General features: G+C 48.3%; 2 protein-coding genes across 4 annotated transcripts in view; one reads left to right on the top strand and one right to left on the bottom strand.

The window, feature by feature from the left end:
• Positions 1-1,028: 1,028 nt before the first annotated feature.
• Positions 1,029-16,659, bottom strand: part of N4bp1 (Nedd4 binding protein 1) — a 51,964-nt gene continuing 36,333 nt past the window's right edge. The window contains 5 exon segments of one of the 2 annotated variants that reach the window (NM_001305181.2): positions 1,029-5,092; positions 6,708-6,815; positions 8,194-8,301; positions 10,875-10,971; positions 12,624-12,754. In NM_001305181.2, coding sequence (NP_001292110.1) covers positions 4,738-5,092; positions 6,708-6,815; positions 8,194-8,301; positions 10,875-10,971; positions 12,624-12,754 — 799 coding nt within the window. In that variant the 3' untranslated portion in view covers positions 1,029-4,737. 2 annotated transcript variants of the gene reach the window in all.
• Positions 13,228-16,659, top strand: part of LOC147999365 (uncharacterized) — a 7,952-nt gene continuing 4,520 nt past the window's right edge. The window contains exons 1-2 of one of the 2 annotated variants that reach the window (XR_015643975.1): positions 13,228-14,066; positions 15,092-16,659. The exon at positions 15,092-16,659 is cut by the window's right edge and continues 1,318 nt beyond it. The gene's annotated coding sequence lies outside the window, so the exon portion shown is untranslated. The remainder of the gene's footprint in view (positions 14,067-15,091) is intronic. The other variant, XM_087596616.1, reaches the window with a different exon arrangement.

Genomic DNA, 16,659 nt, shown 5'->3' with positions numbered 1-16,659 from the left:
CGAAGGCTGAGGCAGGAGGACTACCATGAATTCAAAGCTAGCCTAGACTATAGACTGAGATTGTCTAAAAATGAGCGAACGAACGAACGAACGAACGAACCAACCAACCAACACCTGCTTGGGTATGGTGGCACTCACCTGCAACATCAGTGCCTGGGAGGCTGACAGAGAGGCAGGAGGATAACGTGTTTGGAGACTCAACCCAACTCAATCTAACCCCTAACCCAACTCAACCCATCCCCCCAACTCAACCCAAATATAATAACATGCTCCTGGCCTCCTCCCTCCCACAGCAACAATGCTGGGTATATCCCTCCCTCCACATAGGGCAGTGGAGGAAGCTTCTTCCACAAGGAGGGGAGGGGCACTCGGACCTTGTGGGGCTGGGCTCTCTTAAGCAGGACGTACACAGAGCTGCCTGTCAGCACATTCCCAATGTGCTGCTTGCACAAATCTTTGGGACCTCCCTAGACGTTAAGCTGGACGTCTCCCATCTAACCTGCCATGTTTTGCTACGGACAGTGAGGTGCTTCACTAGAAGCAGACCCCTGATTTCAAGGGATTAATTCCAACATGAAACTGCTTCACCAACGGGAGACACCTAAGAGAATCCTGGGCCTGGTGACATCTGAGAAAGCTCTTCCTTGATAAGGGGAGCTCAGAACTCAGGCCAGGAGTCTCTCTGCTTCTTCCCCGTGGCAGAAAACAGTGCTAAAGGCTGCTGTGGGTCACCCCAGGGCTCCTGCTCACAATGGGGAAAATCCCCGTGGAAGACTGTCAGGAGTGGCTTGGGCCAACTGTCGGCTCTGCATGGTTCCATCTGGTCAGGATTCCAGGTCTAGGCTACTTCGCCCAGGATGGTCTGTGAAGTTCCCCCCACTGCCACCTCCAAAGGGGAACAGATCAAACCAGGCAATTAGATCCACCTCTAACCTAACAGAAGTGGGTCCTGTCTCTGAACATGATCACCACGCATCCTCCAGGGACCTGAGGATCCTGGAAAGCACAAGAAAGCACCGTCCTCCAGCTCACTTGAACAGACATTTATTGAGCACCTACCAAGTGCAAGGCACTGTTAGGTGCCACAAGAGATACAGAGTGACCATATGGTCCCTGCCCACGAGGAGCTCACAGTCTAGAGGGAGGCAACACAGTACACAGTGGGCTGCAGCTACACCTGCCAGAGTGGTTAGAGTCAGAAGCAAGACACCAAGTGCTGTGGGGCCATGGAATAGCATAGGGCTGCTTCTGCTCACAACACAAAGAGACTCAGGGCTGGGCCTTTGAGGAGGCAGGCTGTAGGGCAGAGGGGCATTTCTAGAAGACGAATACACATGAACAGGGCCCGTGGGGAACCTAGATCTGGGTGGCTGGAGTGAGGATCATGGTAGGAGATAGAAAGTAGACAGTCAAGTATGGCCATGGGACAGCAGCCGTGGACACAAGGCTCAGAGGGTAGGAACTTGATGCTCTGTCACAGCTAAAGATCACAGAGGAAAAGGATGAGGCAAAATGGTCCTCTCAAGATGAACTTGGGGGGGGGGGTTGGGGATTTAGCTCAGTGGTAGAGCACTTGCCTAGGAAGCGCAAGGCCCTGGGGTTCGGTCCCCAGCTCCGAAAAAAAGAACCAAAAAAAAAAAAAAGATGAACTTGGGGTACCCCTGGAATTAGGGAGAGGGAAGAGCTGTAAGGTAGCCAGTGAGGGACCAGTGTGGGAGGATTGTGGGATCAAGTGGTGGGCTACTAGTATAGCAAGCCAAGGGCCAAGGAGGATATAAGGGACCTCAGGGTTAGGTAAGAGATGGCAGGATGCAGGCCCAGGTTCTGGGAGCTAAGATCCCACAGGGCTAGTGAGAGGACTGGTGTCACAAAGTGGAAGGTAGAGTTAGGAGAGTGGTGACTCCTAAGTAAGCCCAGTTCCAGACCCCCTACCACAGCCGCTCAGGGCATGAGGTGTGGCAGTGACAAGCCTCCAGGCTCTCCTCTAGAGCACTGAGTCCACCCCTTAGGGTGGTGACTGACACAGCCTGCCTTTTAGTAAGGGCCGCCCTTTCCACTGAGTCCTAAGGGTGGTCTGGCCTGAGAATCACCTGCTGAGAAACTGTATGAAGGATAGGCCTTCGAGGAAAAGAGAGAGATGGAGCGCTCAGGAAGGAAAACCAAGAAAGCAGGCCAATGGCTTCACTGTAGCTATTCCATTAATGGAATAGCAACCAGTGATTTCCCAGGAAACTCCCATGAGGTGGGCAAAAGCCAAGTTTCCAAACTGGGGAGGGGAGAGTGGGAAGCTAGAATGGGAGGCAGGGTGTTTTAACCAAAGGGGTCAGCAAGCAGGGTACAGGGAGCAGTGGGCTAATGGACCCAGCTGAGGTGGCTCAGAATGCTGAGGGCAGGGGAGGGAGCAGGCTAGGGCCTGTGTGAGGCTGGTGCAGAGGGCCTGCGACAGCTGCCCCTACCAGGAAGAGGGCTGTGGACTTGGGACTGACAAGGAGAGGTGGAGTTCTCTTTCATGCCTTACAAGTCCTAGCAATACAGCTGAGCCTGCCAACTGCACTGGACCAGGACAGCTATGGACAGACACACACACACAGAGGAATGCACACATCACACACACACACACACACACACACACACACACACACAGAGGAACGCACACATCACACACACACACATCACACACACACACTCTGTCCAGTGACCAAAGCTGCACTGGCTGCCACAGCCAAACATCGGGATACACGGGAGGCAGAGGCACTCAACCTCCACATGGGGAGGAATTCCAAGCCACTCCCAAGTTCACTGAGGAGGCACTGGAGGGATGGAGGTAACACATCTACAAGCACCTAGCAGCAACAGAGCTTTGGATGAGGCAAAGCAGCAAGCTGTGAGCTTTCTCCAGTGGCTAGATAACTGGGCTTTAAATGTCATACCTAAATGTGACAGATTTCACAAAGAATCTAGAATGATATTTCACATTACAATCTACAAAGTAATTAATTAATGCCTTTGGGTTTCCTCCAGCTTTTTCTTCCCTCCAATAAGGAACAAGGGGGAAATGGGCAGGTATCTCTCAGAAACAATACTAAGAACACAGAGGCACACGCAATTCAAAGATCAGGCCAACTACAGGGCCTCTGACAGCCTTGCTCCTCCCTGCCTGCGTCAGGGTGAGGCAACCATGGCTCTGGTTTCCAGCAAAGCTTGACTGGGACTAACCAGGCCAGGGAGCCCTGGAGACAGCTCCATCTTGGCACCTTTGCTGTGCTCCCAAGCTGAGGCTCGGGGGTAGGGTTGGGGGGCTGTGGTGGGTCAACCTGGGGCTGGCAGAGGTCTCTGTTCTCCACTTGCACAGCCTGCAGGTCTGAAACCCTCTAGTGATAGATGACAAAGAGCTCCCATCTTCAACAAATTCAGGAGAGAACATGTAAGTATGGCCACCTAGAAGGCTCTGTGCTCATCTCCTGAGGGATGCAGGGATCAAATGAACCAAGACACAACACGATGGCGGCACTCTGTGATCTACGAAGTCCCTGCACCACGGAGAACAAACCAGCACCAAGTCCTCGGTTACTTGTAGGACCGGGAGAAAGACGATCCACAGGGCAGTGACTGACCACCACAGCCTGGAGACAGCATGGATGGAAAACACAAAGCCCTTTGAAGGTCCAGGTGAGAGTCAGGATGCTAAGAACAACCAGGAAGTTTCACAGACACAGACCAAGCTACACTGAAAAGAGACAACACTGAGATAACTGGTTCTGAAAGACTCAGGAAGAGCTGCTAAGAAACCTCTAAGAAGACAAAAGAAAGGAAATGCAGGGGCTTTGATACCTACCCCTCTGAAACTACTAATGCTATTTATTGGCTTGGGTCATCCTTGAGAAGAAAACTTTTTGGCAAAGCTGTACAAACTCCACACAGGGTCTCCTCACCAGAGGCTTCAGGGCCTATCCTGCCTTCTGAGGCTAAGGCAGCCGTGGAGCCAGGTTGGGGGCATGGCGGCCATGGCTGGTGAGTGCACTAGGGAGCTACGCCAGCCAGCCAGCCAGTCGGAGTATGCTGGGACTCAGTTCCCTTCTCTGTCCAGCGGAGGGGAAGGAGGGCAGGACCACATGGCCTTTAAGACTTCCCACCAGCTCTTCAGAGTCTGCCTTTGGCCACAGGAGACAGCCAGGCACCAGGTGCCATCTAGTGGCTCTGCTGCTCCACTCCCACAATGGCTCGCTGACAGGCCCCACAGGAGCAGAGCAGCCAACTCTAGGGATGAAGGCAGGGAGCACACGCCATGGTTAGTGGACAGGACAGATTACCTCAAGAAAATAGACTTTAAGAAGTCTTGCTTTCCTTAAGGAAGCAACTCCTTTTTTTTTTCTTATATATTTTTTTAAAATTTTATTTAGAAAGGCTAACCATATTCATTTGTCAATTTTTCTTCTGCTTTAAGGAAAATAGTTTAAAAAACATAAAATTGTAAATACACTCAAGAGTAACTGCTATTAAACAGTTCTGAACAGGCAGAAAATGTACTTTCCTTTTACAGAAAATGTTAAATCTGTAATAGCAGCATAATTTATATATAGAAAAAAGCTGGCTTTGAAAACCCAGATTTTTGTAGACACAAAACATCTTCCTTTTTCTATATGACACCCATGTTTTCTGGGAAGGTGTCTTCACATTGCCGTACTTCCCCAGTGGGCAGCTCCCTCACCCCATCGTCAGCGGGCTCTAGCCCGGCCGTCAGTCCAACACCAGGGCAGACAAGGCATTCAGGTCTTTCATGTACGGATGAGCTACCAGAATCTGGTCGATCTTCAGCTTCTGCTCAGAGTCAGGGAAGATCTTCAGTAGAGCTTCCCTCAGCTCGCTGGTCTCTGCAGAAGACCTCTGTGCTGGCACGGGAAGGTTCTGCTGCATACTGGGAAGCGTGGCCAGGGGTGTGAAGTGGGGCTGCTGAGGAAGCCAATGGTTTGAGGAGGTCTGGATCCGGGATGGAGGCTGGTGGCTGGTGTTGGCTACCTGGGTGCTGGGACTCCGGAAGCCAGGGTCAAACGTGCCCACACTTGGCAGGGCATTGAGTAGCGGCTGCATGTCTCTGTGGATGAAGTGAGAGGGAGAGTAAGAAACCCTTTCAAAGCAGTTCTGTGGTTTCTGAAGGCCTGAGGCCAGAAAGCCATGGGGTGGTGAAATCAGCCCCCTAAGAGTGGCTATAGGGTACCCGGTACCATTTCCAGATCCATAGGGGAGTGAGTATCCCTGGATTTGACAGTGCCTCACTAGTCTTTTGACTTAGGGCTGGCCACACTTGTTGGTTCTGTCAGGTTCCTACTCTTCTGTGCAGGTCGGCTTACAGAACTAAGTAAGGAAAGGCATCTCTCCCTGGGCGTAGAGGCAACTCCAACAGGCTCACGGACTTCCTGTCTTTAGTGAGGTCTAGACAGGGCATGTGAGCTCAATGTATATGCACCTGGAGAAACAGTGTTGTCCATTTCAGAAGCCCAACAGCCTGCAAAAGCTACATTAACCTTAATGGCATCCCCTCATGAAGGAGCAATGGCAACTGGACACCACAAACTTTGAAAATGACACCAGATGGGACGGAAATGACCTGAAGGGCTGACCCTGCCACTAGGCTACTAAAGGAGTAGAACAGGTAGCAAGGAATCCGGCTCTAGCTTGACCTGGGCTTTGGCTCAGCACGGGGCCCACACAGAGCCTCGAACGAAATGAGAAGACATGGGGTAGAGGGGAAGTGAGTGCATGCGTGACAAGCTGTCATTCCTCACTGTGGGCCGGTGAACATGTCTGGGATTAGCACCTCAACTGTGATGAAACCCAAAGGCTCAGAGAGAAAGTCACCAGATTAGGAAACGGAACGTGTGTGGCCACTGTAGAAGACACCTACACGAAAATGAACCCTCCGCCATGTACCATCAGGTTCCTGTGTCCCCAAGGCACAAATGGCAGCCAGCCTTGAAAGCTGGGAGTGAGTGAGCCTCCTCCTTTTCAGCACCCAGACAAACCCTATGCAAAAGTCTGCTAGAGGGTCCACAGAATACAGGCTATTTTGGTTTTAAAACAGAAAGATCTGCCACTGGTTAGCATGAAGGAAGCTGTGGTTAACAAGGTCACCCAGAATTCTGAACATAGAAATATATAACCCCCACTTGTCAGTCAGTGTCAGACAAATACAAGACAGGCTTTTCCATCAGTGACGGTGAACTGTAGCTGTCAGCTCTCAGGCAGCAATTTCTGAGCAGAACGTGAGTTTACGTCAGCTCTGCCCACTCGAAACAAACAACTCCAGAAAGTGTGTGGAAAAGCAGTCAGACAGCACTGACTGAAGTTATTACCAGCTTGAAAATCTGCTGCTCATAACCCAAGAGTATTTGTGTTCTCTTAGGGTTAAAATGAGAAGGAGCCTCACCTGGAGCATTCAGGAAGCAGAAGCAGAAGGATCAGAGTTCGAGTTCAGCCTGCTGACAAGAGAAATGGTCTAAAGCAGGCAGGCAGGCAGGCAAAAGAAAAGTGAAAGATTAATCTTGGGGTGATTGCTTAATTGGGTTCTGTGTTAGTCACATATCATTAATCTAATTAAGGCTTTACAAAATGTAAATGCCATTTCCAGTTATCAAGAACGGGACCTGCTCTGAAGCATAATGTTTGGTTGAAATAATAAACCTTGACATACGAGGAACACAAAGGAATACCTAAGAAAGACCTCCTTTCGAAGAAATTCTTCCAGCCGAGGTCCGTTTCTTCCCAGAGGGTCATCAGGAACCATAAATATGTCCCCCACGAATGTGTACTGAAGCAGTCTACAACAGAGGAGGTTACAGTGCTGAGAAACAGTACCCTTCATTACTGCAGGAAATGCGTAGGAAACGGGACATGTTTAAAGCAGCCGCCCCGCTCTCGGGAAATCACTGTAACGTTGGCAGTGGACAGTCACACCAGCAGCTTTGCTCAGCTGGCTGTGTAGGTCACCAAGATGCCGAGAAACACCATTAACGACTTTCTGCTTGGGACTCAGGCTTAGTTTTAAGTGAAGCTGGAGACAAATGAGCTCCCAGGCGAACCTCTGAGGACAACCAGGTCCTAGGGAGAGAAACCCGAGGGTGAGCCTGCATTCCTCAGCCAGGACAGGTGGGGCCAGGCCTGCTCAGCCATTTACAAAAATTAAAAGGGAACCGTTAGCTGGGCGTGGTGGTATGTGCCCGTAATCCCAGCACTCCAACGGAGAGGTGGAGCCCACCAGAGCTACGTCCAGATATCTGACGTCCGTCTAGGTTGTTTTGAGACTCACTGCAATTAAAGCCTCCTTGTATGCAGACTCGTGTGTAACACACACTGCTGTCCGAGCAGTTTCACGGCTATCAACTGCCCACCAGGTCAGAGACCAACTTTCCTCCACCCAGCACCAAGACCTTTTTAGCAACACAGAAGTAAAAATGCAGATAGGAATTCATTTTTATCCCAGGGTTCCTGACCAAGCTTTGTCTTCCTGTTAAAAGTTTAAAGTTACATTGTTTAGGTGTCTGTGTGCACGCATGTGCCCCTGCAAACAGGTGGAGGTTACAGGGAACCTCTCTTCTATGTGGTTCCAGGGACTGATCTCAGGTCCTCAGGCTTGGCACTGCTCATCAGACCAGGCCAAGCTTTTTCAAAAACCCTGTTAGGACGCAGCAAGCTGTCAGGATGTACTGTCAGGCAAGCGGCAACTCTGAAACCCCAGGAGAAATGAATGTGAGCACATTCACCTCATGGTTCATATCTGTGGTATGGGTATATCTGTTCTATTCCTGGAACCAAGAAGAAAGCCTGCACGCTAAACTCATTGAAAACACCAGGCACTGAAACTAAAACTTGAAAGACTTGCCCCTGTACTCTCTGTTAGATGTCTCCTTCCCTCAGCAAAATGTTTGTGTCCTATACTCTTGCACACACAGTGCTCCAGAGCTGACGAGGTCCAGTCTTGCAGGTACTCTTAGGAGGCCCACCCTTATCCTTACTGGGCCCTCCACCCTGGCAAGCAGAAACTACTACACAAAACGCAAACAACAAACCTCTGATCAAAAAGAAGAAAAGAGGGGTTGGGGATTTAGCTCAGTGGTAGAGCGCTTGCCTAGGAAGTGCAAGGCCCTGGGTTCGGTCCCCAGCTCCAAAAAAAAAAAAAAAAAAAGAAGAAAAGATTACCTTTTCGTAATGATTTCTCTCCAGGACACGGACTCGGTCACAAACTCTCTGAAGTTATCATTGGTTACAATGATGCCCCCGGTCTTGTCTGCTAAGTGCAGGAGGAACCTACGGCCACAAGAGGGTTCCAAATGAGCAAAGAGCAGGGCTGGCTACAGAAGCTCTGCTAAGGAAATGAAAGGTTTTTTCTTCTTAAAACTCGCCAGTTTAACCCAGGCTACACAGAGTTAGGCCCCTGCTAACCGAAAACGTCCAAATGATGAGTATCTCTGGAATTATTAGTGATTATAAAACAACTTACTCACACAATCTAATTCTACAAAAAATGATTTTAACTATGATTCCTGTATTTTCTAGAAAAGTTCCTTCAATAATTGTGGTAAGAATGCATGAAGGCTTGAGCGAGTTAAAGGTAACAGGCCTGTGAAATCTCTCATTTTTCAGCTGCTTGGCTACCTAAAGTTTAGTTCAGTGTTAGGCACAAGATGGTCAGCTGTGCAATTTGAAAAAGCAATCCATTTTCTGCACTGCTTTAAGACATCAGTCAGAACCACCCTTCAGTTTGGTCTAAATATAGACAGATTCATTTGGTTATAAAAGGGCGAAGGGTGGTAACCGGGTTTGCATTTTAAAACAGTTCTTACAGGGCTGGTGATCAGACTTAGGGCCTGGCAGGCTAGGCAAGTTAAGTGAGGTACAGTAAAGAAACTGACCTCCAGGGTGACTGCTCCATGGCTGGGGAGAAGGCTTTTATTGTAGAAAGAAGAGAAAGAAAGCCAGAGGCATTTGGTAGAGTCCAGAGAAGAGAGAAGGATGCACACTGGCCATGGCTAGAGCGTGCGTGCGTGTTGCTTGCTGCCTGTGAGCTAGCATAGTGGGGGAGGGGAGGGGGAGAGAGAATAAATAGCTCTGATACTAGGGATTGGAGGAACCCGGAGTTTACTTAGCTTTGGGCTTTTGTAATCAGTAAGTACTCTAGCACTCTACTCCCAGCCCTGTGAGAGGGAGGTCTTCAGTCTCCTGGGTTGGCCTTGAACTAAGTAACCTGAGTGACCTCGTGCCTCTACCTTGTGGTGCTGGATTACAGGTGTGTGCCATCATTCCTGGTTCACAGGGTGCTAGGGATGGAACTCAGGGCAGGCCTTCTGCACATGGTGCTGAAGAGAGTAAGAACTGAATGATACAGACTTGTGTCATGTTGCTGAGGACTACTCCTGTTCAAACCCTCTCAAAACCTTTGTGAGTAGCCAGTCAGAGTGGGGCACACCTTTAAGCCCAGCACTTGTGGGACAGAGGCACAGAGGTAATATGTGAAGTCTGAGGACAGCCAGGACTACATAGTGAGAACCTACCTAAAAAAAGCAAAACAAAACAGAAAGGAACCCTTGAAGTTAATGGAAATGTTATTTCTTAAATGAGAACAAAGATAATGAAACAAAAAAGAGATCACCCGAGTGAAAGGTGTGAAAGGTACTGACTCTGCCCTTCTGAGCAGTCTCTGTGGACTCAAACAACTCAAGCTTCCAAGATCTCAGGAACCCTAGAAAGTATTTTGTTTGCCCCACCCCTGCCTCACCCAGGGTCTCATATATTCCAGGCTAGCACTGTGTAGCTGAGGATGACTTTAATTCCCAAGCCTTCTGCTTCTTCCTCTCAAGTGTTGAGATCATGGGTTTGAACCACCACGCTTGTCTGAATTCCTTAGTAATGAACATTAGAGCTTATTTTTAAAGCACATATTTCAATGCTGCTGTTGGCCCAAATGTCAATAAAAACAGACGGGAGGCCTCTCTTGTACCCACTGGGATACATACCTATGCTCTCTGCTACCCAGAGGGAGGGCTGCAGAAGCCAAGCAAAAGCCTCAGCTGCAAGTCTGTGCCTGGGTTTGAGTCCCTGGTTTGAGAAGAAAGCTGTGGCGGTGATCAGAGGACCTGAAGGCTCCCACCTGAGGACTGCAGCTCCTGAGCCTGTTACAGGCCCATGGAGGACCCTTCAGGACAGCCTCCCAGGGCTGCTGCTCCTAACTCTATCTTAGCTCTTTTCACACCTAAGCCCATCTCTTCCCTGCCAGTGAGTGAATGTCCACTGTGGCCCTAACTCACCTCTTTCCCATCCAACCACATAGCAGCTTGGGTAACAAAGCACTGCCTTCCTTGGGAGGAATGTGGAAATGGGCAGAATAATACAGAGAAGAAGGGACAGACAGCCTGAGGGTCCCGACACCATGCTTGTTACACTGACATGATAGTACGAGAATAAAGTTATGAAAACTACATACCACGGGGAAAGGTTGGAATCAAAATTCCTCCATTTGAGGGTGGGAATCTCACCATGTAACCCTGGCTGGCCTGAAACAGAGATCCACTTAGATCTTGACCTACAGAGTGAGTCCTGGGCCAGGGCTGCATGGTGAGACTCAATCTCCAAAATGAAAACCAATCAACTACACACACCTGCCTTTTCTCATCTCAGACATGCGTCACTAAAATAAACAAACTCAAAAAGACCACCAAAGTTTCTTCTGTGTCATTCCTAAACTTACAGAGTCTCTTAGTGGTCTTGATGAGTTTGAAAGTCAACTAAGCAGGTCCCTTCAGAGTGCAGACCTATTTGATGGACAGGTAACTGGCTCCTTACCACCCCACTCCCACGTTGGGAAGAAAAGCAGCCCTTCATACCTGTCATCATGAGAAGCAATTCTTTCTCCAAAGACCATCCGGGCAGGAGTTAAAGATAATATTCCAAGCTCCTGGAGCTGGGTTAAGAAGTGCTGTTCTGTTCGTGGAAGAAGTTGATATGCATTCAGCAAAGACTATCTTCCCAGATGTGTAGATAATTGAATGCAAACCCAAATATTTCACTTGGGGACCTGCTACTCTTTCCCCATTTACTCAACTTTACCACAAGAAGAAGAAAAACCAATTAAGATTCACACTAAGGCAAGTCCAGCATATGAACTGAGGGTAGATTTTAAACAAACTAACAAAATGTTAAACTCGATTGCCTCTAAATGACAACTAAACCAGAAGCCCACAATTAATCCTGCCCCCAAGAACATTTCCAAAAGTATATACTGTAAATAGAGTATAAAAAGAGAAATGACAAGAGTTACCAGAGGGTGGGAGGGGAGGAGCCCTCTGAAAACAGGGCAGAGCGGAGCGAACTGCCATTGTGCCAGCTGAGAAAGGCTGCAGCCTCCTGTCTTACTCTTAGCTGTCTGAATGAGTATTTACTGGTTTTCACAGGCTTGGGTAGTGACAGAATGGAGGCCCAATGCCTTACGTTGGAAAAGCAGTCCCAAGCAAGAGAAGCAGAGAACAGAAGCATAAGATTCCTGTGTTTGTCTTTCTTACCAAAGCAGCTACCAGTGACCTCAACTGGCCTGCCCCAAAATGGAGGGTTCCTGCCTGGGAGCTGCATGGTAAGTCAGCACCGACACTTAAGTAGAAAAGGAGTGGGTCTGCCTCACTCCTTGTGGATCTTCTCACAAAGAAAGGAAGTTGGGAACACTCTGGAAGTGCCATCTCCCTCATGTCTAAGTTTCACTTCCTGTTTCTGTGCTAGACAAATTTATAAAATACGCCCACCCCGTTTTACCTTTCCTTTCTAGGTGCTCTGCCTACTGTGCCTGGCACAGCCTTTTCACTTAAAACAAAAACAATCTTAAGTTTCTCTGGAATATTTCACAATTTATATTAAATTTGAACCTTTTGTGTGGGGCCTGTAGGTTAGCCACAAAGTACTACATGGCAAACAGAAATGATTCATAGTAAGCCATCAGACTACAGAAAAGACATATTTAAGGTTTTAAACTTACCAAGCAACTATTTTAAAAAATATTATTTAAATACTCAAAAGCCAAAGCTGGTGGAGGACGTCCTCTCTAGCAGCTATGCCACTCTCTACCCTTCCCTACTCACTCCTTACACTACAACACTCTCAACCTACCCTACACTACAACACTCTCAACCTACCCTACACTACAACACTCTCAACCTACCCTACACTACAACACTCTCAACCTACCCTACACTACAACACTCTCAACCTACCCTACACTACAACACTCTCAACCTACCCTACACTACAACACTCTCAACCTACCCTACACTACAACACTCTCAACCTACCCTACACTACAACACTCTCAACCTACCCTAGGCCCCCAAGAGTCCTACCAGATGACTCTGATCTTCCAGACTTAGGCCTTTCCTTCCCGCTCCATCTCCCGGGTGCTGACATCACACGTGCCCCCCCCACACACACACACACTGAGCTTAATTGATAGTTTACCAGAAAGAACCAATTTAGAATTCTGTCATTCAAGCTGCTGCCCATGTACGTGACTCTATTCTAAGCACCCTACGTTGAAATTTGAAACATTACATATCTAACTAGAAATATGGAAAATAATCACTGGGCCTCACCTGTGATATTAGGATCCCGTCTTGTTCTCCACTGCGGGACAAACACAGTGATGTTTCTGTTGCCGAGCTTCCAAAAATACTCAACTGCAATGGCTATGCCACGGCAACTGAAGAACTTTTTCAGACCATGGCTGGAAGGAAGGACAGTTTCTTTCAGGTTAAAATGTACAGAAAATCTAGGTTTTACCACAGAAAAGAGCAACCACACACAACAAAAGTTAACACAGGCATGCTTTTACCCTCACATAGGTTGTACCGCTCGCTAGTTTGCAGTTAGACCTTCTGAGCGAGTCCTCCCTGTACCTTAAGAGTCTCAGGCCTTTCCCCGTATCTGACAAATGGAGTGGGCTGTTCTGGTGGAGGGCCACAGGCTGGCTGTAATACTTGTTCACTATCATGGGGTTTAAATGCATTCTATCAGGAGAAATCCTACTCCTAAGTTCTGTCTAACCCCTGGCCTCTGAGAACTTTAACTTCTTTTTTGAGATATGCTCTTTGTATGCCATTGAAGCTGATTCAAACTTGTGATCCTCCTGCCTCAGTCTCCTGAGGTCTGACATATCCTGGTGGTGGCTTTTGTTTTTGTTTTTGTTTTTTTTTGTTTCCCCCACCCCCACTTTCTTACTGTGTTGTGGGTCAGGCCTAGGTCCTCACACATGCTAGCACTCCACCACTGAGCTCCACTGCTAGTACTTCTTAGAATTTCTTAGGAATTTTATTACAGAATTTGCCTCTTGAGCAAGAACAATTCAGTAGTTGTGACAATACTCATGCTGTGCCTTCCTGTGGTTGAGGACAGGATTAAAGATGTGACTCTGCCAATACCACAGCACCCAGTGCTGCTGCTGCCCTGAGGGGTGGCAGGTCCACACCACCTTCCAGGGAAACGTTCCCAGTTAAAGCTTATAAAGAACGACTGAAAACAAGATTCAAACGAAACCACCCAGGGCCCCGTGGGGCTGCAGTGAATGAAGCGAAACGCAGAGAAAGAGGTAAGCATGCAAGAAACCAGCTGCCAATCTGCAAAGGTCACCGTGCTCACTGTCAGCACTCCACCCTGCCAAGGCAATGTGACAACCACCACAGACAGCAGGAGATACAAACACGGCTGTGCTCCTGCTTGTGAAACAGAAAGGGGCTGACCTCAGCCCCATGTGTGACCTCCTGCTACTGAAGTAAGAAAACTGCACTCCCCCGCCTCCTCCCCAAGTCTGGAAATTCATTTCAAAATACAAAAACAGAAGCTAGAGAGATGGCTCCTTGGGTCAGAGCCTTGCTTCTTAGCACCCACAAGGCGGCTCACAGTGACCGTCTCTAACTCCAGTTCCAGGTGATGAGAAACCTTCTCTGACCAGGCATGGGTATGGTACGCACATACACAAGCAGGCAAACACTCGTGCATATTAAAAATGTGGCTCCCGGGGCTGGGGATTTAGCTCAGTGGTAGAGCGCTTGCCTAGGAAGCAGAAGGCCCTGGGTTCGGTCCCCAGCTCCGAAAAAAAAGACCAAAAAAAAAAAAAAATGTGGCTCCCATATAAAAGCACGACACATGTACCATGTTGTACACTCCCCATACATATTCAAACAAGTAAGTAAATGAATGCAATAAAAATAAACAAAAACCCTTCATTTTTTGTCTCAAGCCATTAAATAAAAGTGGAGAAAAGTCCTTCCCACACACATCGTCTGCCAGGTTTCCAGGTCCTTCTACCTCTGATGGGCCAGAGAGAGCAAAGGCAAATTCTCCACAATACACGGGCCAGGTGTCTTGTTCCTGTCCCCTGGTTAAGCCTCACCTTCCCTCCGGCCCTTCTGAAGGCTCTGTCCTATGTGACGCCATCCTTCAGAAGACCCCTTCTGACCTTTCACCTCCCAGATCTTGTCTACTGTGAGTGCAGGACATGCAGCCGGGGGAAGTGGTGTGCTGGGCAGACTCTGGCCAAGGCCCTTCTGCTATACTCTCAGGGCTACCTATAGTGTGCGCCAACCTCATTTGCATCCCTGACCTTTGAGAGGATACAAATGGTGAGGTTGTCAGAGGCTGCAAAGAACAGCTCACAGTTCTTTCTCTCTGCCAGAGGATAAAGCACACCCTTTTTTCCCTGAGACCCATGAAAAAGAAACTGGGATTAGATCTTATCCCAGAAAACACACACCAGAAAACAAACCTACTGCTTATATGGTAAGGATGCACCAATGTGATACTCGGGAGAAGGGAGTTAAGTGGGGCTAATTTTTTTGTTTGTTTTTTTTTTTTTCCGGAGCTGGGGACCGAACCGAGGGCCTTGCGCTTCCTAGGCAAGCGCTCTACCACTGAGCTAAATCCCCAACCCTGGGGCTATTTTTTTTTTTTTTTGGTTCTTTTTTTTTTCGGGAGCTGGGGTCCGAACCCAGGGCCTTGCGCTTCCTAGGTAAGCGCTCTACCACTGAGCTAAATCCCCAGCCCCGGGGCTATTGTTTTTAAAGAGTAAGTGCACAAATCGTTTAACACCAAAGACAGGCCTGGAGTTAAGACAGCCAGTTCTAGCAATGAAGATCCCAAATCAAGAGCCTCCTGCTTTTCAAAGAAAACCCATTTAGTCTTCTAAAACCTTAAAAAGGGCCTCCATGTTATTCAAAACACAGATATATCACACAAGGACCCTGGCCTTCTTAAAAGCTTTGGGAGGCTGAGACGATGTGACAAAGTTTCTGAAGCGCTAATGCTGTACCACTTTTCAGTGTTCTCTGTGGTAAGGTCACAACATTTTTTACTCCTAAAGTCTCCAGCAGTAAAAACAGTGGGGGTAAGTGAGCATACAGACTTATGTAGAAAATAAAACTACATAAAAAAGAAAATGGGATGGAGCGCTGTGGTCTGTGCGCCGGCTGAGTTTAAGCCTCAAACCACAGGGAGGAAAATCCAATCAAATGGAACCAAACTTGTCCATACAGCAGACACCCCAGTAACAACTCTCCATCTAAGCCTAATACACTGACTGGATAAGTGTGCTTAGTCCTTGCTGCTTCCGGTCCCTGCAATAGAGGCTGGGGGACAAGGAAGTGCAGACCAGTGGTCTGCCCTGACCCAGAGAGCAGATATTCAAAGTACACAGGATATGAAACCTTCTACTTTGGGGGCCAAAGTGTGGGGATCCCAGCACCACACAGAAGAACACTTCTGAGCCTGGGAGGGTAGGTGGATCAGCTCTCCATGGAGATGGAATTCCTGTTCCATGCCTCTGGAAACAAATTATCTGGCTATTTTTCACACTGTAGGAGCCAGTCAACATGTTTAAAGCAGAGGAGAGCTAGGTGACAATACTAGCTGTCGTCATCAGACAGGGCAGTGTGGGCATAGTTAACCAGGAAAGCATGATTTACTTCTAGCTTCCACTTAATAAAAAATAGTTGTGGAGCCTGCTATAGAAAGAGGCAAGAAAAGTGGACAGAACGTACAGTTCTGACAAGTGAACAACGGGCAAACCCCATCTTCATGGAAAATCACCAAACAGACAAGTCAGGTGCTCTTGGGCTGGGGTTTCAGTCACCACTGTGAGTGATGTCAAGCCAGACACCACAAACTTGTTCACTGACTCATTACTGACTCATTCATGGTGACGAGGGGGAAACGAACCAAAAACATACACAGTCAGCAGCACGAGGCAGGTGTTTTGGAATTTCTCATCATATATGAGCTGAAGACATCATGGCAGAGAATCAATAGCAATCCAGGGCAGCACAGGGCCTGGCTGCTTCAGGGGAGTTCCCACCAAGATACCCTGCTCTGACGGCCTCCGACTCCTTCTCAATTATGGCAGCACCTAGCTGAAGCACTTATGTGTCCGATGATGCTAAGGTCTCAACATTCTGACCTCAGCCTCTGTGAAGACACAGGCAGTCCGGGTGCTGAGGACAGACATTATAGCTCTGAATCTAGGTGTGACCCCGGGCACGGTCATGTAAGTTATACCACATTCTTGCTCCAAAACACTAGTATGAAGATTCCATCACCCGTGCACAAAATAATAATAAGAAGCACCAGGCTGAGAATGAA

Source organism: Rattus norvegicus, chromosome 19, assembly GCF_021556685.1.
Source record: "Rattus norvegicus strain SHRSP/BbbUtx chromosome 19, alternate assembly SHRSP_T2T, whole genome shotgun sequence".
Taxonomy (NCBI): domain Eukaryota; kingdom Metazoa; phylum Chordata; class Mammalia; order Rodentia; family Muridae; genus Rattus; species Rattus norvegicus.
Note: the sequence above shows the minus strand (reverse complement) of the source record. Positions and strands in the feature narration are given on the sequence as shown.